General features: G+C 35.1%; 1 protein-coding gene across 1 annotated transcript in view; it reads left to right on the forward strand.

Annotated features, from left to right (window-relative positions):
• The window catches only part of LOC149775324 (putative E3 ubiquitin-protein ligase HECTD4), a 243,898-nt gene that overhangs the window by 175,334 nt on the left and 56,278 nt on the right, over positions 1-12,286 (forward strand). Inside the window, exons 48-51 of the mRNA XM_089944036.1 lie at positions 2,412-2,680; positions 5,826-5,986; positions 6,765-7,182; positions 8,893-9,023. Coding sequence (XP_089800162.1) covers positions 2,412-2,680; positions 5,826-5,986; positions 6,765-7,182; positions 8,893-9,023 — 979 coding nt within the window. The remainder of the gene's footprint in view (positions 1-2,411; positions 2,681-5,825; positions 5,987-6,764; positions 7,183-8,892; positions 9,024-12,286) is intronic.

Consider the following 12,286-nt stretch of genomic DNA (forward strand, 5'->3'; position numbering starts at 1 on the left):
TAAACAACTTTAATGTTTAAATTGGCCTTCCTCTTGTATGTTCAATATTGCACTTAGCCTATTTCCCACTCCATTTGATGTTATCACCAGTGATTCATTTATACAGCACTCTCACTGTTTGACCTTTGTGTGGTAGCCTTGCATTGTTTCTTCTTTATTTAAATTTCAAGCATCTCTTTTATTTAATTAATAAATATGAATGAAAATAGAAGTCAGAAAAAGAATTAAGTTTACAGTTGTCAAGAATATTCAATATAGCTGCAGAACTACATTTTGTAATTTAACTCCCACCATCAGTACACAGCTCATTGAAAACAGTCTTAACTCCATTGTAAATGTAAATGTGTTTATTTGTATGCCATACCTTCCATATTCCCTGACAGTGTTGGGTTTCTTTTGAGAATCCAAAAGTGTGTTTTGAAGGGTGGGTGGGTCGGTGCGCATGACCCAAAACATCATTGTCGTCCAATTGAGAATAAGCTCTCTTTTCATATAAGCCTATAAAAATTAACTTGTTTCTTGTTTTTTTTTGTCAGCATTTATTAACACACTTACAAAGAAAGAAATAGTTTGGAGACTTAGCATTGTCAAATATCATTGCCATACACATGTACAAACACATCATCACAACAGCACTGACAATAAATAAAAACATCAAGTTTCTGTTTTTAAAATCCATTGGATGGAAATATATAAGCTTAATTTGATGCAGTCTTTGCTGCTTTCAATAATTCAATAGGGTACTTGAAGGTAATGCAAGTGTCATTAGTGTTCATCTCAGTACTAACTTAAGATCAGATGGTACTGTTGTCCAAAGTTCTTTGCTGGATTCTCTGTGCAAATCCTGGTCAGAACTGACTTGTTAATGATGACAACCATCATGTTAGCATTGTCTAAACTGTATCTGATGCATTCTGACCACAAGATATGTTTGTCTCTACAGAAAAATAAATATATATCACACTTGGGATTGACAATTTCAATGGGGGAAGGGGGGAGAACATACTATTTTGAAGTTTAATGGGGTTTTTTAACGGGTAATACAGCAGTAACAAATGGCTTCATCAGGTTTGGGTATTAACACTTTATCAATACAAATCAACTGTGCAAACATGAACATGTGCGTATTACTGTCCTTCATCAATCTAGTTCATGAGCCCTAAACTTGTCCTGAAAAGCATGGGTCAGTTAATAGTATTTTAACAACATATCAAATAATAATAAAGAGAACAAATCTGAATGTTCATTTAAGTGTGTCGAATATAATACCACAGGAGTCTGACATTTTATCAATAAAATATAGCAGAAATTTGTGAAGACATGAAATAGCCATAACTGTTCTATAAATATACACATGTAGTATTTTACTTATTAAAGGTCCTACTCCTGTGATTCTACATTCAGACGGTGCTTCAGTTTCAACAGAAGTTGTATACTTCAGAATGACATTAGATGACATTTGAAGGATGTGCAAAGAATTTAATTCTCCCTCTTGCTGCTGTGCTTGACAGTGTAAAACTCCATCAGCCTGGAGTTTTTAAATTTATCTTTGCTGGTATTGCTGATAGCATATTGCTTCCTGAATCACCCTTGAATAATATTCAGACAACTGAAGCGATCATGTTTTGTATTTTATGTCTGGAGTAAAAGTCTGACTTGAAAGAAAAATTGCAAACTGTGTTAAAGTTGGCTTCAACGTTCTCATACATTGCAGTGATGTGTATGTAATAACATCTGTTCCTCAGCATGTCTCAGCAGGTTGTTTTACTTTGTGTACCTTATCTATGCAAATTAGTTAAATGGACTCACATCAGAATGTTACACAACACATCACTCTAGCTATTGCGAGTCAATTACATCATCTCTGAAAGTTAGTTGTTTTTATCTTTGTGAGCCATTGTTTTTAAATGACTCTGTATCAGCTTTATGCCCCAAGGTTAGGTTTAGCTGAGCTTTGAGCAGGACTGTTTGCTATTAATACATACTACAGTTTGCACGCATTTATCATTGTGGTAAAGAAATATAAGGGTTATTTTTGTTGAAAAACTTTGGGCCTAAGATTCGTGAAAATCATATGTTTGCAACTTGACCATGTCAAGGATCTGGGAGTCCAAAATCATGTTTTTTGTGTGAAATAGAATGTTTTGACAGGTATGGTATGCTGTGTCTTTGATGTATCACTCGTATAAATTTATTGACAAGTCTTGTTTCCTTTTGATGATAAAAGTATACATGTCAGGGTAGATCAAAGATATAGGGTATTTCTCAGAGTCTTTTATATAATACGTCCAAATGCTCTAAATTTGGGAGTAAGCTTTTAAGGGAATTCTTATTTCAATAGCAAATGTCCACAAGACATCTTAGTAGTACACATATTAAGTTTCATGGAGCCAATGTTTGGTCTACTTCAGGAATGACAGACATAGCTAGGCAGACAGTTGAGTTTCTCTATGAAGAGAATGGGGGTATGCCACGGGATTTACACCTCCCCACCATAGAGGACATTAAAGAGGAACTAGCAAAATTCACCATTGACAGAGTCCGTAAAGGCACAACTGTTGTGGTCCGAGATCCAACAGGAGGCAGTACAATCAGTGGAACAACTGTCCTGCCAAAGTTTGCAGTTCGGAGCATGTTAAGAACTTTTGGTCTTGTGGGAACAGTTCTGGACATAGACATGGTAACAATTATTGCGATTTATTTTATAAAATTCAGATTCTTACCTGAAATCAGGCGAAGTCATTTTCATTCCATTGCATGTTTATGCAGAATCAAAGTACAGTTTATCACTACTTATAATAAACCCAAAACTCATTGAAATCTAATCATCTAAACAAGAATTTCATGAATTAACAGCAAAGAATAAATGTAATAATTATTCTGACTTTAATCCATTGGTTTGCTGTATCCAAAGTCAAAAAAGTCTTGTGTTCATTACAGGCAGGTTTACCTTTGTCATATTTTGTAATTCAGTCTAATCAGTGATGAAAACCTAATTGTCCTGAGTTTCTTCATATCCATACATAATATTGTTGCATCTCTTAAAAAATCACATAGAGAGAATTAAGAGGACATTGTTAGGACTGGTCATTTAGGTGTCAGGATAATGTGGCTGAACCCTTTAGTAATGACTAATCGACTTTATCAACCATTAATGTTATTAATCCTTTCTAAATTACTTCTGATAACACACTGTATAATCCATCTCAACAAACTTAAAACACTGCTGTCAAACTGACCATGCCAAAAGAATACAAGGAATATTATATGAGCACTTTACTAATCCAAGGAATATTATATGAGCACTTTACTAATCCAAGGAATATTATATGAGCACTTTACTAATCCAAGGAATATTATATGAGCACTTTACTAATCCAACCATAATCTTTATAATCTTTAAACATTTCTGGATTGCTACATATCAAACGCAGTCACTTTTATGTTACTGTCAGCTGAATTAGCAAAGTATCATGCTCACATAAGTTGTATTACAGTGTGTGTTCCAGAATTATTTTGAATAATAATTTTTAGTGCACAGGAGATTTCAATGAATTATGTGATGAATAGAAGCCACCCCACCCCCACCCCACCTTGCAAGGAAAATGCTTTTGGCCAGGAAGTTTATATGTATGTAAGAGTCAATTCTAACTGGTTATAAAAGAGATTATAAATTCATAGGTCTGACTGCATATTAACTCAGGATATTAATGAATTCATTCATTTTAACAAACCAATTTTGGGGGATTTTTTCATCCAACAAACAGTAACCATTCAGACAAAAGTAAAAGTATCAATGAAAAAATTAAGATCTGAACTTAAAAATGAATTCACTGTACTCTACAGACTCAAGGGTATGCTCCTCTCAAGTGTATGAACTGCAAGAACAAGTTTTATGGGATATTTTGGGGTCTGTTGTTCTTTTGTTTAGACTTCTGTAAGTGATATGAAAGTCTGGAGAAGTACTTCACAAGCAAATATCTAATTCTCTATATCTCTCTCTATGTATGTGTGTGTTTGCGATTTGGATTTTTAATATAGATTTAACAATTTTTCAGTCATATAGCTACTATGTCTGCAGTGTGGCAGTTTATAGTGATGTCTAGCACTGGGGCATCATGCCACAAACATGTAGTCAGTGGGTCAGTTTGGTTTGGGTATTTAAAGTTTATCTAACCGTGAGTTATTTCCCAATGCTTAGAATTCCAAAATCTAAATAACTGAATTATCACACAAAATTTATTAATGCTTGTAAAAATAATTTTCAGTGGTTAGAATCAAAGGGACATGATTATGCATTCTTATAAAGTTAATTTCCAGAAGAACTTTACAAATTTATCAGTAGTTCATGCTGTAAGTCAGCAATTAAAATCTTCCCACAAGCAGGAATCAATGTAACTTTTTGGCAGGCTCAGTAGAGTTGTACTAACAATGCAGACACTGAAAGGACATTTTCTATTCTGAGAAAAAATTCAGGCTGACTCCAGATGAAATTGGGATTCAGTAATGGTACAAGAGATCCTAAGAATTGAGATCAACAGTGATGATGACTGCCCTAAATTTAATCCAGGCAGTGGTCTACTAAGAAAGTCTAAAAATGTTTATGCCACATATAAGGACAGTATGAATAGCAACAGTTTATTGTGAATGTTATAAGATGATGTGCACATATAGATATAAAAAAGGAAATTGTTGAATCGTCATTTTGTCCATTTGCATGATAAAAATCATTTCAGTGAAAATCCTCCTTGAAGTAAAAACTTTTGAACAATTATATGAAAATCTCCTGATCTGTCCTAATCTGACCGCTCTGTTCTGTCACATGTATACTGTTATATTAGATGATGTTACATATTTTAAAAAAATGTTAATTCATAAATACATTGGATCTTTTCTTAAACACTGGTGATTATTCTATGCAATTGGTCAGTATTACGAGTCTATGCTCTTAAAATAAGTAACAGAAAAGAGTAAAGGACAACAAGCTTTGTAAAATTTAAATAATAATTGCTTTTCCCTAGAATACAAAGTGAAAATGAGAAAAAAAACTTACAAAATATTGCGAATTAAATCGCAAACTAATCCAAGATCACAGACATAAGACCTAATTACAGACGTAAGACCTAATAATTTTAAAGTCCTGAATAAAAGTCAGTTCAAGTCCTGAAGAAATCCAAAAACTGAAGGCAATGATGTGTCTGTTATAGCTTATAGAGTGTTGATGTGTCAAGTCCTTTGTTGAATTACAGTAAAATAATTCCATGTTTGAATTCAGTTTAAATTATTGTGAATGTCTTTATCCAAGAATTTTATCAGAGCACTTTATTTTTGCATTTCCAGAGAAAGTAATCACTTGAATTAAATAGTTTGAAGCAAAAGTTTCCAGCCTGAAATAAAAAATAAATAGTTCTCTACTTGACCTCAGGTCAGAAGTAGCATTATCTGTATTAAAAAAGCATTACCAAATGGAAAATTACCTTCTAGAATGATCCTGATGTTTACACAATCAAAACCATAACCTGGATTACACTCAGGAAATTCCTAAACTTAGACCCAAGGAAACATATTTACTTCTTCTATTAATAATGATGCTGTTATTAAGCCCATCCACAGAGTTTTTTTTTTACACAAAATAAAATAAAAAAGAAGTCGATCAGGTCAAGCAGAAATGAACTCAATTTTGGACAAGGTCAAGTCCAGCATACAATATTACATTACAATAGCATGTAATGAAGAAAAAATAAAATAAAAATTAAACTAACAAACAATGTAAAGTAAATATACGTAACAGTATAGCAGGCCTAATTGCTTATTTCTATTTCTAGCAAAATGAGCTGGTTCAGGTGGAAACATACCTGCGCAGCGAGGGGGTCCTGGTTAGGTTTTGGTACCTTATTGAGATGCTGGAAAGGCCTCCACAGGGTATGAGGAAATCTACTATCACTGGTGGCCAGATATTAGACACCTCCAACATCAATATTCACAGGTGAATTGAATGTTGTAAGCAGAGAGTGAATGTGTGTGGGGTTGTGTAGGCATATACTTGTTGCGACTGGCATGTGCAAAGGAGATGCCACATGATAATGAGCACCGTTTCATGACATAATTGGAAAATACAGGATTGTTTAATAATGTGAAGTTTATTGTTGTAAAGGGGAGTTAGGAATCAGATGTAGTTTTATATTGTTATGTCATGCAAAGTGTAAAAAATACATCAAGACAAACATGCATTTATGTTATATATGAAGTATGAATTACGCATATTACAAATCAGATATGGTAAGGTCACAGGGTCACATGTTCTGTTTAGACTTGATTTAAAGATTTTTTTACGATATTTATGGGAGTACCATTTAAAGTGACTCTCTTTACAAATGAGATTGCTAAGCGCTAAAGTCTGTTCTGTTAATGTTGTTTCATATTAGAGTGCAAATTAAGAAGGAACAATATTTAATGATGTGAAAAAACATCTATTTCACAAAAGTCAAAAACTGAAATTAAGTGAAATAAATAGAACAACAACAAATTGAAAAAATGTAACCAGCTTAATGAGATCCATTATCGTGCCCTCATTATATGAAGTACAGATCCTGCTTAAATTTTCAATCTCCTTATATATATGGGTTTCACTTTATATTGATGGAATCTCTTCAGATATGGTCTTTTGCTTCCTTTTTCACTATCCTTTAGAGCTACATTGTATGGATTACACTTTATATTAAGTGAATCTCCTCTGGTTTATGGATTTTTACATTCTTTTTCAGGGAGCTCATACGATGTGAGTATATCCTGGCACGAATGTTCTGCAGAACTGCACTCTTGAAGCTGATTGACCACTGTAACTCTGCTGCTGTTGAAGTGATATCATGCTCAACCAGTCTTAGTTCGGGTATGGCAGCCAGTGCAGCTCTTCTTCAAGAACTAGATATAGAGAATCTTCAGCTCCTGTCCAATGAGCTGCTATGTCCACCCCAGCCACATGGGACAGTCAGAGCCAATTCCCTAGAAATGACAGCATCCCCACAGCAGTGTCTAGCTGCACATGTATGCTCTTTTGCCAGCTTTATTTACACAAACACAGATAGACTTATGAAGGAACTTGCTGTAGCAATTGCTCGTGCAGCCAATCAGGGAGAAGACTACTTGATTGAACTGACCAATCAGGTCTGCATTTGCTTGCAGGTAAGTCAACTTTTTATAATTAGCATTAAAACGTAGGCCTGTTTGAGAATTAAAGGTTACTAGAGAGATGGCTTTGGATTGCATATTATGTCTTGTCAACACAGAATACTTAAATAGTCTAGAATACACACAATATATATATATATATATATATATATATATATATATATATATATATATATATATAAAGTAACATCCTCTGATATCCGTACTCACCCCAACCTGTTTTTTTATATGCCTGCATAAGGTAGAGTGTATGATGGTGTGATGCCCATCTCTTACCAGGTTAGTCTCTGCACATTAACTTTAGCTGCACAGCATCTACAGTTACCATACTTTGTGGATGGCTTGCACTTTTGGGGTGAAAAAGAATCTATTTCAGTTTTAGGCTTTACAACTAAAAGTTTAGAATCGCTATACCTCAAGGAATGGAAAAGGTTTCTGCACAATAGCTCAAGTTCTTCGCCATCAAAAGTCACCAAACTTTGTGGATATCTTACATTGAGGTAATTAAGAACTCTATCAGTTTCAAGGTCACAAGGTTAAAGAAACTCAGTAAAACAAAGACAGGTGGTTTCAGCACAATTACTTGAGTGCCCAAACTGTATAGTTACCAATACAAATTGGATGCTTTGGGGTAAGGAAGAACCATATCAGTTTCTGACTCAAATGGTTATGGTCACAGTGACTGAAAGAAGAAAAATGGATATTGCTCAATAATGAGTTCTCCATCATCTGCAGTTGCCAAACTGTTGCTTGCTTGCATTTGGTACCTAGAAGAATCCCATTGATTTTGGAATCAAAAAAGTAAATGATTAAGGTCACTGAATTGAAAGAAGAAAAACTGTTTCAGGTAGTAAATTTAGTTCAACATGACAAACTTTGTAGATGGTTTGCATTTTGAGTAAGTAAGAAGGCTGTTGATTTTTGGGGATATTAATAGGTCAGGGTCACCAATTGAAAGAAAAAAAATGGTTTCTGTGCAACACTGGGGACTATCAAACATGAGGTGGGCATTTAATGTGCTGCATAATACTCTTTTTTGTCATTTGATGGAACAACCCTAACTAGACATCAGTATTCATATTATTAATTTGAGCTTTGAGCCTTGATACTGTGTTTGGAAAAAAACTTTTGATGATAGCACTTTTTCTTTTTTAACATTACAAGTTTTTTTTTCTCTATGCATCATGATCTTTTGACAGAATAAAAGACCTTTTGAGAAAATCTTAATATGTAAACATATTTCCTTTCTTTATTAATGCTGTAGTTTATCATCTCTCATAGTTTACATTGTTATAAGAAGTTTAATCCAGTTTGCAGAATGGTGTGCTGTCCTTTATGCAGAGGAACATTGCATCCATACATTTGAAGAATGTGTAATGTCTGAATGATGGACACCATGACCTGCTGCTGTATTTTTGCACCTCTTGTTTGTGAAAAAGATGAAAGACGCTTAAACCAGTGGTATCAGAATCATGTCTGCTGTGATATTTACCTTGAATAACTTTTAGAATGAATGCTAACCCATTAATTTTATAAATTTTCCCCAGCCCTCTCTAGCTGCATCTGATTTTAACATTATTTTCATGCCTCTGAAAGCTTTGATAAGCCTTCCATATGGATTTTGTTTCATCTAATGTATTCATACATTAAAAGAAAAATGCTTGTGTATCAACCAGATCTTCTCTTTCATTTTTTTCTCTGTAGACTGCACCAGAAATGTTTCAATTTGAGGAATTCCCTGTGACTGAGGTTAAGGTCAGCACAGATGTCTACTTCCCAGGAGCTGCATGTCTTGTGGTCTCGTGCAAGGCAGATCCCAAAGCAACTAAAAAGGAGTAAGGTTTTTCCTTAATTTAACTAGACAGGCAAACATAGCTATATGTAATGTCAATAAAGTTGTCAAAATAAAAATATTTTTTAAAAAATGTCTACTGGGGACCGTTAGATCCTAATGATCAGTTATCTGGGTACACAATCAAAGGGAAATTTTATTAGGTATTAGCACACTTGCCTGTTATCTGGGTACACAATCAAAGGGACATTTTATTAAGGTATTAGCACACTTGCTTGTTATCTGGGTACACAATCAAAGGGAAATTTTATTAAGGTATTAGCACACTTGCTTGTTATCTGGGTACCCGATCAAAGGGAAATTTTATTAAGGTATTAGCACACTTGCTTGTTATCTGGGTACACAATCAAAGGGAAATTTTATTAAGGTATTAGCACACTTGCTTGTTATCTGGGTACACAATCAAAGAGAAATTTGATTAAGGTATTAGCACACTTGCTTGTTATCTGGGTACACAATCAAAGGAAAATTTTATTAAGGTATTAGCACACTTGCTTGTTATCTGGGTACACAATCAAAGGGAAATTTTATTAAGGTATTAGCACACTTGCTTGTTATCTGGGTACACAATCAAAGGGAAATTTTATTAAGGTATTAGCACACTTGCTTGTTATCTGGGTACACGATCAAAGGGAAATTTTATTAAGGTATTAGCACACTTGCTTGTTATCTGGGTACCCGATCAAAGGGAAATTTTATTAAGGTATTAGCACACTTGCTTGTTATCTGGGTACACAATCAAAGGGAAATTTTATTAAGGTATTAGCACACTTGCTTGTTATCTGGGTACACAATCAAAGGGAAATTTTATTAAGGTATTAGCACACTTGCTTGTTATCTGGGTACACAATCAAAGGGAAATTTTATTAAGGTATTAGCACACTTGCTTGTTATCTGGGTACACAATCAAAGGGAAATTTTATTAAGGTATTAGCACACTTGCTTGTTATCTGGGTACACAATCAAAGGGAAATTTTATTAAGGTATTAGCACACTTGCTTGTTATCTGGGTACACAATCAAAGGGAAATTTTATTAAGGTATTAGCACACTTGCCTGTTATCTGGGTACACAATCAAAGGGAAATTTTATTAAGGTATTAGCACAGTTGCTTGTTATCTGGGTACACAATCAAAGGGAAATTTTATTAAGGTATTAACACACTTGCCTGTTTGTTTGTACCCTAAACAGATTTTAAAAACAGAAGTCATCAGTGATACAAAAATGCACAAAACTTAGTAATTTCATTCATTGATTTATAAATTCTAACCTAATTGTTGTCGGGGGTCCCAAACACTATCAGCTTGTTGGCATTTAGAATCAAAATGGAATTTCTTTAGCAACATGGTCACCATATTCACTTGGGCCAGTCTATGTTTTCATGCATCAGATGTGATGTAGTTCACCATCTTTGAAAATCTCAATAATTCTGTACATTTTGGATCAATCAAAGAGTTTTTACTTGGTAAAACATGGTATGGGATTAAGGTCAGCTATTTACTGGAATTGGCAGACCTCTGCTTGGCACTGAAAACGGATCTACAGCTGAATCGAAAGGATTGTCAGCTTGAAAACAAATTGGGTGATGCCTTTACAAGCACTAGCAGAGAACTTTCATGCAGTAAACGGGTACCCCATGGCTCATTTTATTGCCACTGTTAATATCAGTGGGCAGGTACCCAAGTTCCAGTATACCCATTGGCATTTTTAAATGTCATGAAGTTAAGTCCTACTGCAGTCATTTCATTACAAATAAATTGGGTTTATAGACCATCGTCAACATTAGAGTTAAATTTTTTTATGCTTCCATATTGGATTAATAACTTCAGATATTTATATATTTGTTGTCCCCAGCCTTTTCATGAGAAAAAGGGGACATAGTGTCCGTATTTCTGTTTGTCCATCCATTCTGTAGCACTTTTGTTTCTGTTCTTTAAAGTCATTTGAGAATAAGGAATAAACTTAGTATACTTTTACATTGTCATTGGAATGCGTCACATGTACCTCATTTTTCATATCTTCCCTTGTACTTTCCTTAATGTTCTATAGCTGTTTGAGATTGGTATACTCATACATGATCATTCGAAGTTGTATTACATATATTAAGGTCAAAGTCACGACTCAGTATTAGTTTTCCTTCATGCTTCCCTTTCCATTATATAACTTTCAAGTCGTTCAAGATTAAGAGATGAGACTAGATATGTCATTGGCATCCTTCAGTCTCTGATGACTGAAGTAGTTAGTCGCTGAGCAGTGTTTGTTGGCTGAAGAAACCTACTCTGGAGTGACAATGTTTGTTGTATCTGTCACTGTTGAAGCTAGTGTCTTGGGTTGCCACATGTTTCATTTTGTTCTTTCTGTTGGCTCTTTTCTTTTCTTCTAATTGCAATTGTTGTCTCTCGCTTGTCTTTGCTTGAGCTCTTGCCTCTAGCTATTTTGGTCCTGTGCAAGTGTTTCCCAGCTGTCCATGTCTAGCTATTTGGTCCTGTGTAAGTGTTTCCCGGCTGTCCATGTCTAGCTATTTTGGACCTGTGCAAGTGTTTCCCAGCTGTCCATGTCTAGCTATTTTGGTCCTGTGTAAGTGTTTTCCAGCTGCCCATGTCTAGCTATTTTGGACCTGTGCAAGTGTTTTCCAGCTGTCCATGTCTAGCTATTTTGGTCCTGTGCAAGTGTTTCCCGGCTGTCCATGTCTAGCTATTTTGGACCTGTGCAAGTGTTTCCCAGCTGTCCATGTCTAGCTATTTTGGTCCTGTGCAAGTGTTACCCAGCTGTCCATGTCTAGCTATTTTGGTCCTGTGCAAGTTTTTCCCAGCTGTCCATGTCCTAAGCCTTGAAATTTCTCTTGAACACATCTGTGAAGTGCAGGTGGGGGCAATCTGGCTGCCTTTTGCCCAAGACAAGCTTGCAATAGAATATGTTTTTAGATATGCATCCATCATCCATTCAGTGTACAAGTCCAAACAATCATAGATGATGCTGTCCTGTCGGTATGACTATGCTGGGGATGTGTGCACACTCTACAGCTTCTGTGTTGGAAACTATCCATCCAGAAGATAATAAGGATGTGTCGGGGCAGCATGGATGAAAGCTGTTTAGCCTCTTTTCTTGGTGCCAATATAGTGGCCATGACTTGCTGCCATACAGGAGCTTGCTGGTAGCACAGGCTTGGTACTCTTGTACTTTTTGTGTTCAGTCAGCTTGTTGTTGCTGCAGGCCTTCTTGCTCAAGCTAGACATTGTTGAAGCAG

The sequence above is a fragment of the Sinohyriopsis cumingii genome, chromosome 19 (assembly GCF_028554795.1).
Source record: "Sinohyriopsis cumingii isolate HCF-2022 chromosome 19, ASM2855479v2, whole genome shotgun sequence".
Taxonomy (NCBI): Eukaryota; Metazoa; Mollusca; class Bivalvia; order Unionida; family Unionidae; genus Sinohyriopsis; species Sinohyriopsis cumingii.